The sequence below is a fragment of the Galleria mellonella genome, unplaced genomic scaffold (assembly GCF_026898425.1).
Source record: "Galleria mellonella isolate WM207_F2 unplaced genomic scaffold, CSIRO_AGI_GalMel_v1 utg171, whole genome shotgun sequence".
Classification (NCBI taxonomy): domain Eukaryota; kingdom Metazoa; phylum Arthropoda; class Insecta; order Lepidoptera; family Pyralidae; genus Galleria; species Galleria mellonella.
The window spans coordinates 3,228,704-3,242,075 of NW_026442014.1; the positions used below are offsets into that span (position 1 = coordinate 3,228,704).

The window sequence follows — 13,372 nt, forward strand, 5'->3', positions numbered from 1 at the left end:
GAGAAATTAAGAATTACAAGGAATAAAAAAAGAAATTTTAGTAAGCGACTATTGGTGAACCTTTGCTGAACAATTTAATTACAAAAATAATTATTAAAAAATAATTCTAGTACAAATAACACACTTAACTATTAAGTAACATATTATACGTAATAAATTTTTTTGACCATTAGTTATTCAATAAAAAAAAAATAGTCAATTATTTACAATCGCAAGTATCCATGCAGTGTTAACGAAATTTTAGCTGTTATAAAGAATCATCAATGTATTAAAAGATACCTTTTACTTCTCTTTAATAAACAGATTTTTCGTTGCTTAAAAAAAATTCCATTCTCAATTGCTCATAGATACTTTTGATGATGACATATCCGGTTATCTTATTAGTGGGAAAATCAAATTCACCAATAAAATGAGTCCACGAAATCCATTGACAATATATTTGAGAGATTGACGACTGACGTGTTTATTTCACAATTTTGTCTCTTACCTTTTTCTAATTTGAGTATTTCTTTGTACTATTTAATGCACACGGCATATATTTTGTAATATTAGAGTAGCATAAAATTAATTAACATGTTTTATACACATTGTTTGGGTATGTTTAAATAACATTTTAATTTACCTTGACGTACTTACTTCGCGGTGTTTATAAAGAGCCCCGGCACTTAATTTCACGCTTATTTCCAGGTATATTATTGTTAGTATCTGGGTCATTTGGCTTGTATGACTCTTCTTCAGACGTTGTGGAGCTGACACCCAGTAATTTTGATAGATTAGTTCTAAAATCAGATGAAGTATGGATAGTGGAGTTTTTCGCCCCCTGGTGCGGTCACTGTAAGAATCTCGTACCTGAGTACAAAAAAGCAGCACGAGCTCTGAAGGTATGATATAATAATAATAAATGTTACTTTTTATTAAATAACTCAGCACTTAAAGCCATTGTTTTCACTCCTTTTCCTTTATTGCATTCAGATAAAAAACTTATTAGAAAAATAATTTTATTTTTGAATGTATTACCATTTTACATAATATTTTTCACCTATTTACTTTTCATATTTCTTCTTAAAATATAATAAGAAACAGTTTATTCAAGTTATTATCTGATTGACCAAACCTTCATATCATTTTTAGTTAATTAATGTGAAACATTTTATGGACCACTTAATTTCTTGTAAACAATATATGTATTATATATTTCATTAATATCTAAGAATGAAATTATTAATTTGCAATAATAATTATTATTATATCTTACTAATATATATATATATAATATTATAAATATAAGTGCAAAATCCTATTTGTATGATTGTTGCTCAATCACACCTAAGTGGCTGTATAGATTTGAATTCAATTTTGTACACAGATAGGTTATACACTAACTTAATACAGGAAACTTTATATACTGATGTACATAAGGTGTGGAAAACATCTACTTTGATATAAAAGTGTAAATTTTGAATATTATTTTCATAGATAAATTAAAATATATCTTTATAAATAAGAAGACACTTGTACCACTTCTACTTATTTATAAAGTCAACAGAAAAAAAATTCAGTATAACATATAACATTGCAGGGTATAGTAAAGGTTGGTGCTGTAGATGCCGATGAGCACAAAAGTCTAGCTCAGAAATATGGAGTCACCGGATTCCCAACAATCAAGGTGTTCACAGGCAGCAAACACACTCCATACCAAGGCCAAAGAACAGCAGACGCATTTGTTGATGCCGCCATTAAGGCTGCTAAAGAGAAAGCCTATGATAATCTTGGAAAGAAATCAAGTGGCTCTTCAGATAAGGTAAATTTTTTAAAGAAACTTTCAGCTCTATTAAAAGATTATCAAGTATTATGTAAAAGCTAGTGAATCTCTTACAATGCAGTGAAGGGGCTAAATATTATGAAATAATATACTAAACTTCTGCCTACTTACATAGTAAATAGGTGCCAAATTAATTTTGATAATCAATAAGACAATGTTTTCTATGTATATAAATATGCTGAAGAATTTTATTAATCTTATATTTATTCTAATAGTAGATATTATTTAGATATATAGATATTTTTTATATTTAAGTATGGAAAATATAAAATAATGATATATTATACATACATATGTTTAATGAATTTTTAAATAAAAATTCTATACCATTTAAATCTGGAATTCTATAAATTTAAGTAGAATCATAATTTTTAATAGTAAGAAAATCTTTTTTAAATATGTAATATACTCTATGAATAGTCTTATTTTTAAAAATACTTGAAATAAATTTTTCTATTAGCACAATACTAAGAGAAAGGTCTATGGTCATGACATACCATGGAAACCTATAACACGGGCTAATATGGTGAAGCAAACCATTCCCATGAATATAGCCAAGTTAAACCTTTTACAATCACACCTATTCCGTAGAAGACTTTACGCTGCTGAAAGTCCCTAAATTATTAATGGGACACATTACATTGCACAGAAGAAACACAGAGGAAATCCTTAGGAAATTATCACTTTCTTAATTAAATTCTAGTTGTTTTTTCAATGTTGTTTTAGTTCACATTGAGATGTTTGTTATAATTGCTCCATAATTATTCACTACTACTAGAGTAATGTAATTTGATGTAACTCTTTCATTCTTAAAGGCAAAAATAATATTTATCACCCACGTCATTTAAGTGTTACACTATATTCACCAGTGACATTAGCTTCACTAAGAATTGTTGCATATTTTCCTCTTCTATCACATATAATAAAATTTCTAATAATATTATCATAAAACTGATCAAGGTCTTGGATTATCAAGGTAAGTCTTGGATTAAGGTAGTTATTGATTTAATTATGAACTGTGTTTTATAAACTACACTATATAGTGTAATAGTTTGATTGTTTAATATGAATGTATATACTGTACATCATTATCATTTCTGCTATTGTCCGTCCACTGCTGGACATAGGCTTTCTCCATAGACTGCTATAAGGAATATACCTGGGCCATTTGCATCCACTGGCTCCCTGTATTGCATTTCAGGCCATTACTCCATCTAGTGAGAAATCATCCTACACTGTGTTTGCCCATATGGGGTATACTCAAGAAACTTTCTTCTCCATCAGTTGTCGGTTCTTCAACCTACGTGACCAGACTATTGCCACTTCAGCTTGTTTATTCTTATATTACTCTACATACCAGGCTTAAATATCTGTCTCTTCATCAACTTCTCATTGTTAATATCATTATTTTTTCAGCTATTTATTATCCACTGTTCGATATTATTTCTCTTCTAGACTTCAAAAAGTAACGATTCTGACTTCTAAGCCATCTGAACCTATCCCAAAAAATTTTTTTCAAGCGACTAAATTGGTGGAAGTTCTTAGTTTAACTATTTTTATATCTTTTTTTTTATGCAACTTAAAGCGGCAAACAAGCTGACGGCCCACCTGATGGAAAGTGGTAACCGTCGCCTATAGATATGAGCAGTACCATGGACATAACAGAGTATACTGTTTCACCCATGATATTTCCCATTTGTTGTCATTCCTGAGGACTCAGGTATTATTCCTCTGTACCCTGTAAATTCACTGCCATATCCCACATATATTACACCTATATATACACCTATTGTAAACAAATTTTTATTTTAGAAAATATATATATCTATAAAGGCATCTTAGTAACAAAAACTGTTACAGGTCAGACATCTTTGTACACATATTAGGGGTTATTAACACAGACTTTTTTATCTTGTAGATAATCTTTTACTTGTGTTTACTGAAATAACACGAGCTTCTGGAATTTAAAGATAACATTCCTATTTTATATCAATGTATGTAGTCTAATATTCTTATCTATTTTGTTTGATTACTCTCATTGAACCTTATAAAAGATTGATTACAATGGATCATAGTTATCTAAGCCAGTGTTTTTCAACCTTATTCATGACACGACCCCCCTAGTATAAAACCTTAACCTTGTTATAGGCACTGAATACTTCAATCTATACATATTTTATAATTAGCTTTTTTTACTGAGGTAGTTTAGACCCATTGATTGGTCGCGACACACACATCTTGATGTTATTAGATATATGTAAATCCAGTCCAAGTTTGAATCATTAAAATAGATTTTTTGTACAACCATAGTGATCAAAAGCATACGACCCGTCTGATAGTATATTCACAGTGAACATAGATTATTTGTTTGCTATACCTAGACATTACTGACTCATATACCTTGAAATCTTCAATTATTATTAAGTTACAGCACTCAGTAATTTCATTGATATTTCAACATTCAAACTGGATTTTAAGTATGCAAGCATAGCTACTTACCTACAGAAATAGACTATAAATATATATCACTAACAGCCATTTGCCCAGTCATTGACACCTTGTAATAATATAAAAAGGTCAAGAGTTAATTTCCTTTCGCTTTGCAACATTGTGTTGATGTTACATTGTTTATTATCTTTTAAAGAAGTAATTCCTATTATGACTCATGGGAAAGTCATTGAAACAGAGATTTCACTTACGCGTAGGAGTTGCTAGGTAACAGCTGTAGAGTGGCATGCTTTTTTTGCAACCGATAATCTCACCCACGCTAAGCGACTCGGCCTACGCATCCATTTACTTTTCTGGACTTAATAGAGCAAAAGTTGATATAAACTTGTTTTTCTAGTATTTAAGACCTTCGTGATGCAGTGTCAAATAGGTTTTGCTTTCAGTAAATATGTTGACAGTTTCGATTCTTGGTTGTGGCAATTGTAGAAACTGACTTCTTAATGAGCCTATTTTGGAGTTGTGTCTCTACAATTTTTTTATGCAATTTATAATACTGTTGGTGTGCCTAATTCGAAAATAAATAAAAAATAAATAAAATAATGGCAATACTGTTAGGTATATTAATTTTAACAACGATTGGTTAAGCTTGTTAAGGCTCCAAGAGGTAACAAACACCTTTAAAACCAATTTCAAAATCATTACAGTCTTGTAGACATGAAATAAATAGCCACATTAATTCGTGACTGTAAATTTAGAGACACAATAAACAATATAATTTAGTATTGTAATTAAATTTAATTAAATAAAAAAAAATTGCAACTTCACATTTATATAATAAACAGAATTTACTAAATTGGATTATTTAATTAATTCGAATTTACGATGTAAAAATTTATATATGATAAAAAGACATTTACGTCTCTTTCGTTGGTGCTAAATTCCTAATTTGAAAGAAAGTGACAAATAATAAGTAAGTAATATTTTAAAAAGATTTCTAGAAGGTTTAAGTTATTATAAATAAACGAGGTAGTTGACACTTCAATTATTACATACAGAAATTTAATATAAAGCTAGTCTGACTATCAGTGTTCACTGGTAGTATGATAGATGAGGATGGAAGCAAGTAAGTTAGTCCTTCGTGACAAATTTAATAAGAATTAATCACAATGGTTTCCAGCAGGGAATATCTGGAGATCATGGCAGGGTATATTGTTAACGATAGGCCGGTAACTCCAGTTATATATATCTTCTCCCCGTTTACATATCTAATCGACTGTAGTATAACTAAGTGTCTACATAACGAGAAGTTACTTGTGTCTATAGATACTTTTGATCCTTATTTATACGAGCGAAGCCGCTAGTTACTGCTAGTCATAACAATGTAAGTAAACCAGTATTGAAATACTGTCTTGTTTGTTTCAGTCGGATGTAATAACTCTAACAGACAGCAACTTCAAAGAGCTAGTGCTGGACAGCGAGGATATGTGGCTGGTGGAATTCTTCGCGCCATGGTGTGGACACTGCAAGAACCTCGAGCCGCATTGGGCGAAGGCTGCCACAGAACTGAAAGGGAAGGTACTATAATTAAACACAATAATTATACAGATTTTTTTTAATGGGTGAGTTTTTTTTTTATGGGTGAAAATGGTATGGTATGCCTACGCTAACGGTATACGCTTGCGGAGCACCAGTTAAGGGTGATAGATGAGAATTAAAACAGGCGAGTTAGCCCATCATAATGAATTCATCAGGAATTAACCGTCAGGAAGAACCGTGAGTAGGTCGACCTGATTGGGTGTATTGCTAGCAATGGGATTCTCAGTCTCCATCACTAACAATCCCTTTCCCCCCTTTAATGGGTGAGTGTTGTTGCCATTCGGTAACCCTACCTGTGCTATCGGTATACACTGGCAGGGCACTAGTGAGGGGCGATAGGTGAGAGCAAGTCTGTTATACCATAGGTTTATCGGATGAAATTATTTTAAATATTATTGTATTCATATTACACATATTGCTGATATTGGTAAATATATCTATACTTAAATAAAATTATCGCTTCTATCAATATCCTCTTTTAATAATAAAAAAAATATTCATTATTAATAATTATATATACTTTTTGACTTAATGTTCACAGCCTACAAGATCTGATGTTCCATATTTTTTTTTTTAATTCATACCTCATTTTATAGCCTTTTTATAGTAGGTCTACATACACTAATACTGAATATTACTAATATTAATATTATAAATAAATCCAATTAATAATAATAATCATTTAAAAATAAGACAGGTACATATTATTATGTATATTTGTACATTGATAATTAAATAATATAATAATTTAATATAAAACCTTGTTTGTTCTAGCTATATGTTCATATTCGTTTAACTTACATAGGTAAAATTGGGTGCCCTCGACGCGACAGTGCACCAAGCGATGGCCTCCCGCTACCAAGTGCAAGGTTATCCCACAATCAAGCTGTTCCCATCTGGCAAGAAGACTGCGGACTCTGCAGAGGATTACAACGGTGGACGAACGTCCAGTGACATTGTCTCGTGGGCGCTTGATAAGTTGGCTGAGAATGTACCACCACCAGAAATCTTGCAGGTATGCACAGCAATGGATAGTTCGTGCGTGAGGCATAATTATTGCTTACAGATATTACAGGGTGCCAACCGCTATTGTAGTAGTAATTTACGTCGATGATTCTTGATCTGTTAAACAAGTTTTCATTTTACACACGACAAATTGATAATTAATGTATTATATCGATGAAAGGAATTTATTTACATGGTTGGTCATTAAACAAAATTTAACACAAAATACTAGAGGATGCTGGGATCGAAACTTGTGGTTTTTATTGATTATTTTGTAATTAAAAATAATTTGAAGCAAATTTTCTAAATTTTCGAGTGTGTTTATTTATTTTTTAACAATATAGTAATAATTTATCATAATTTTTATTCTTTTGTATTATATAAGTTTGTAAAAAATACAATAAAAAAAAAAACATGTAACCCGTATAGGGTTTTTATTCAGGAAAATTCGCGTATTATATGTCAATTCACATTCATACATAATAGTGAAAATCACTCGCCAATTTAGAAATGTTATTTCAAATTATCTTTAATTACAAATTAATCAACAAAAACCACAAGTCTTGATTCCAGCGACATCTAGTATTTCTTGTCCAAATTTTATTTAGTGACTGGACCACCTTAAAGAAAATATTAAGTGTCCATAGGATTTAATGAACAGACGAAAGATAATGTAGCTAAAAAAGGGAGGAAATAATGATATAACTGTTACTTATTCGGAGATAATTCGTTTGAGGATGACTTCTCTAGTATCAAGTGATCCTAAACCAATTTAATTATATACGATTCCACGCCGTCAACAAAAGCTCGGCTTAGAACTCAATGACCTGTAGGTTGTTGCCTCCGCAGTTGAAGGCGGGGTAATGGAGTTCGCTCCGAGGCCCCTACCTGACACTCCACTATATAGCGAGTAAGCCTAAATTGATTGATTGATTTTATATACGAAGGCATATTCAGACGTGTCTTATCAGACGCCGCTTTTACGTATCCTCCGCAGTAAGAAACAAGTGACAATCGAATGAGTCTAAAATTTGATGTCGATCAAGTGTTTTCCAATTAAGATCTTTATGAAAAAAATGTCGGTATTTGTAAATTTAATCATAAAAAAAATTCTTTATGATTAAATTTACAAATACCGACTCGACTTCTCACATTATTGTAAACATCAAATGCCTAAACATTAGCCTGATGTATGTGGATCTTGTATAACTAATTTCAGCTATATATACACACACACACATTAACTTTAAAATTAAAAATTATATTTGATATCACAATAAAATCCTTATTCAATGAAGGTCAATATGAACTAGATTTCAAATAAGGGGGAACCACGAAGAGGTCGACCTGATATAGTATATTGCTAGCAATAGACTACTTTTCCCCATTACTAACAATCCCCTCCCCCCCCCTCATTACAGATGACTTATATTTAATACTAACTATTCACCCCGGCTGTGCACAGATCAATAGAATTTTCAAAAATAATGTAGCTTTCTATAATAGGTGAAAGTATTTTTAAAATTGATTGATTAATTTTTTAGTTTATCCAAATAATTTTATACAAACATTTAAATCTTTTCTCTTTATAAGTATAGACTGACCACCCCGGCTTTACTAATGAAGAAAATGTCACTCATTTTTTATGTGGTGATGTTTTTACCCAAATTTTTCACTATTTCATAGCATTTGTCAAACATTTTCTTTCATACAAACCTTAGGAGTCAGGAATAAAATATAATCTTTCTATTTTCTTTAAGGAAAAGGTAACAGAAATGTTACCAATATTATGATATGCACACTTTTAAGACTTAATTATTTAAGTTCATTGTCTTTTTTGCCGCGTCTGTTATAAAAAAAAATAAAAATATTTTTTGTATTTTCGACTAGCCAGCAATAGAATTACTCAATTTTAATATGTCAATGTTTTGAATTCAAATTTAACTCCAATATGTTGTAAATTTTATCAGAGTTTGATTGTAAAATAATAGAAGCGTGTTACGTGAACGTGTCGGTTGTTTTAAGTGTAAATTCACTCTATTACTATCGTGGATACTGAAACAGCATTCTCTTTCACTAAAATTAAAATCTGAACTTGACCTTAAAGTGAAATTATTTTTCTAAGGACTAGTGTACAAAAAGTTTTTAGTGAAATTGCGTTAGAACAACTTTACATTTAATTCTTTATGATCCATATAATAATGGTTTTGCTAAATTATCAAATTATAATTGTTATTTTAGAGATAAGGATACCAGAGGGAGACTTTGTACAAAAGTCGATTGCTTGGGTACCTCTGTCCCGTTCGTGTTTCAACCGTGAAGCAGTTGTGTTTTCATGGCTGTGTTTCGGTTTGAAGGGTGGGATATGGCGTGAATTTACCGGGTACAGAGGAATAACACCTGAGTCCTCAGGAATGGCAACGCATGGGGGTATCATGGGCGAAACAGTATACTCTGTTATGTCCATGATACTACTCATGTCTATTGGCGACGGTTACCACTCTCCATCCGGTGGGCCGTCAGCTTGTTTGCCATTCTAAGTTGTATAAAAAAAAAGATAAGTTTAGAGAATAATATCTTAGAATAAAAAATCACAGGTATCAACCTCAGAATCTATGCCATTGGTTCACTAGTTTCATCAATCTGTTACTACCACTTCTTTGTTCTAATTGCCTATGTTATTTCAATCACAGGTAGTGAACGAAGATACAATGAAGGGTTGCAGTGAGAAGCCGCTGTGTGTGGTGTCGATCTTACCTCACATCCTGGACTGTAACGCCGCGTGCCGCAATGAGTACATATCCATCCTGACCAGACTCGGCGACAAGTACAAGAACAAGATGTGGGGGTAAGTTGTATTTACTAATTAGTTAACTTCGTTTTTGCAATATTTTTTATTGATGTTTCGCTCCTGTTGGTCGTAGCATGGTATTATATAGCATATAGCTTTCATCGATAAATGGGCTACATATTTATCGATTCGAATCTGAGATTACCGTGTTCAACCAACCGACCAAACAGACTCTAACCAGTTTAATAAAATTATAGTATGCCATATTGTATTTTATGTCAACATTTTTAAGAAACAATTTTTCATTTTACAGTTGGGTGTGGTCTGAGGCTGGTGCCCAGCTTGGCTTAGAAGAGTCGCTGGAACTCGGTGGTTTCGGTTACCCTGCTATGGCTGTTGTTAATGCAAAGAAACTGAAGTTCTCAACACTGCGAGGCTCATTCTCAGAGTCTGGCATTAATGAATTCTTAAGGTTAGTACTTGCTATATTTATGGCACTATTTGAATATATAGTCTAAAGGAATCAAATTTTCCAAAATAGTATTAACGCTTGAAACGAAATATAAAAGCTCCTTTGACACTTGATTTTCTTCCTGAACCAAAATAAATAAAAATATATAAAAGCCTATAAATGTAATATTTAAATTACACAAGTTAATGGATGCATCAGTTCACACTAAATTTATTATTATATGGCATCATCATTATCATGTCAGCCTTAAATTGTCCACTCCTGAACATAAGAGTTCTCCCCTTTTGGGGGAGCAGGGGAGTTTAACAGTAGTTGCCATGCTTGGCACGTGGATTGGCAACCGCAGCTTTGGAGATGTATTAAAAAGGACGCTGCTGTCCATCCCTCGTCCTCTCTTAGTCACCTCTTACGACCCACGAGAAAGGAAGGGGTGGCCTATTCTATGCCAGGACCACACGGCCTGATTTATGGCATGACATTAATAAAATTTATATATTTTGTAGAGATTTGTCGTTCGGCCGCGGGCAGACCGCACCAGTGAAAGGCGCCGAGATGCCCAAGATATCGACAACAGAACCCTGGGACGGCAAAGATGGTGAACTGCCCCCAGAAGAAGACATTGACCTATCTGACGTAGATTTGGAGAAGGATGAGTTATAAGTGTCACTTATGAGGGCGCGCTAGTCTGTGTGTACGCTTAATTTATGTGAGATGTTAAGAACTCTTCATAGTGGAATAATAGGCATAATGAATTTTTAAACTACCCACTAATGACATTAAATCTTGCAATATAAATGATTTGTCACAATTAAACTTTTGTGTCTTTTCTGTATCCACCGTAGATAATGTAAAACTACGTTCTTGTGTATGTAATGTTTTCTTTTCAATTTTCAGAATTTTCTGAACCATAATTTATGATATTATGTGAGCCTGATTTCTTATAGTTCTCTATCTGAAATGATTTAATTTGAATTTAAGAAGAGTTCTGCTGTACTGCTCTAATAATTATTTTTCTAGACAATATATGATAATATTTGTTAGTAACATATCGTGTAAACATCACAGGTGATGCTGTTTTTGGTGCGTTATTCAATAAGTTGAGATGATGTATGTATGATTTTTTATGAATGCTCATATAGAGATAGCAATTTCAACCATAGTACCATAATTCTGCGAGTTAATTCTTAAATTGTCTAAATGTAAAAATAGTTTTAATGAATATTTGTACTGAATATTTAATTAATGGCTGCGAATCTTCCATAAATATACCTAATTTGTATGCATTTATTCCATGACAGCCATTTGGATAATATTAAATATAAAAATTAATTCTCAATAAACTACTTTTAATACAAATCTGTTTTTTATTACCATGTAGTATTCGCCAAGGGTCACATAAGATTAGACAAATGAAAACGGTTTCTTCAAGGAACATATTCGATATGTTTACTAATAATATAAATGAGAGTTTGTTTCTTCTGGCTCAATAAACGGTCATTAAATTTAGCATCGTTAGCGACATTATTATTAGACGTATGCATATATAATGTACGCTATATATAAGCAACATTCTTTATATTTTATTTAATCTACTCAGTAATAAAAATAAGTAAAAATATTTCCCAGACGGTAAGTTTTTTTATACTCCTTTTTTTTTACCTATAAGAAATTTTTTTATTGAAAGTGGTTCAAATGAGTTGCTTATATAGAGCGTTCACTATATATAGGCATACACAACTTTTTTGCTTATTGATGGAAAATGGTGCGCATCTAGCCTAGTCACTTAATGCACACATCCAATATCATTATTACTTGACAATGTAATAGTATGACGTCTGTAGTTGGTATAACATCAATGTGTTATTACCAATTCGACAATAATGGAAATTATACGAATGAAAATTAAGCGAATTTTTGCTAAAATAGTATTTTTTTTAATGGGTGATAATGGAATGGTAACCCCGCCTGCGCTAGCGGGATACGCTGGCGGAGCACCAGTGAAGGATGATAGGTGAGGATGAAGCAGGCCAGTTAGCCGTTAGCAGTTAGAGAAATGTTCACGATGGTTTCCAGGGGGAACCATGTGGAGGTCGACCTAATAGGGCATATTCCTAGCAATGGGACTGTCACACTCCATTGCTAACAATCCCTTTCTCCCCTAAAATAGTAATTAACATTCTTTATTCAAACGTGATTCGGTTTCGTCTATACTAATTACTCTGCCACTAATTGCCTTGTCTTTGACAGTAATTAGGTTTATGTATTTACACTATTTCCACGTCGTTCGTACTTAAGGCATTTACTTGAAGAAAAAATAATTACAAACTGTTTACTATAATGTTGGCTCTTATAAACGCTCATTTTCGTACTTACGTAAACCCACTCTTATTAATGCTGTTTTGAAGCAGTTATGTTTCCTTACTTAGGATAAATTTATAAAAGTAAAAAATTCATAGTCTTAGTTCTTAAACATATATTTGAGCATAATACAATAGGTAAAATAATTGTAATACAACTTATTTTCTAAAACTATTATCGAAAAACTCGTATAATAGTAAAATATTAATGTACTCTAGGTATACAGATGTTATGCAAAAAGGCGTGCCGAAAATTAAATTTTACGAGAAGATAATACTGATATAAACATTAAAATTAAGGTTAGCCTTAAATACATCATATTATCTTACTTATCCAAGAGATTCTTTAATAAAGGAATTATGAAGATAAGATAAAGTCATAACAATATAGTTTGTAAATTATGATCCATTGATTTGACTTTCATTTTTTAAAATACTCATTCACAGACTTAACAATTCTTTTAAAGGAAAGAAGATAAAAAGTAACTTTTTTAAAGAATCACTCGAGACATTTTATCTATTTCCTGTCGTGGTTTAAATCAATATTACAATTTTGTTTAGTTTTCTCTTTTTGAATAGACAACAGTGACAAAACCAAAACTGTTACAGGCAAACTATTACATATAATATCAATAATTGTTTAGAACTTCAATCTCATATACAATAGTCACTTCAAATGTGTGGTTTGTTTTACATGTGCTAACTATTATAAAAATTGTCTTTTGTTATATATTTATTTGTCTAAATACATTGATTTATCAGTTCATACTGTTAAAACTGAATTGATGGATACTTTATGAGATCTTATAATATGGCAACATTTATTGAATATGTGACTTATTTAAAACATATTACTCTAATAGTACATATTGTAAATTACA

At 31.6% G+C, this 13,372-nt stretch overlaps 1 protein-coding gene across 1 annotated transcript; it reads left to right on the forward strand.

Moving 5' to 3' along the window:
- The first annotated feature begins 441 nt into the window (after positions 1–441).
- Positions 442–11,490, forward strand: LOC113518345 (protein disulfide-isomerase A6 homolog). Its single transcript, XM_026903220.3, has 8 exons — positions 442–595; positions 688–881; positions 1,580–1,801; positions 5,693–5,845; positions 6,672–6,881; positions 9,565–9,719; positions 9,976–10,134; positions 10,638–11,490. Exons 1-8 carry the CDS (start codon positions 574–576, stop codon positions 10,792–10,794), a joined length of 1,272 nt encoding a protein of 423 aa, XP_026759021.2. The 5' UTR covers positions 442–573; the 3' UTR covers positions 10,795–11,490.
- The last annotated feature ends 1,882 nt before the right edge of the window (positions 11,491–13,372 follow it).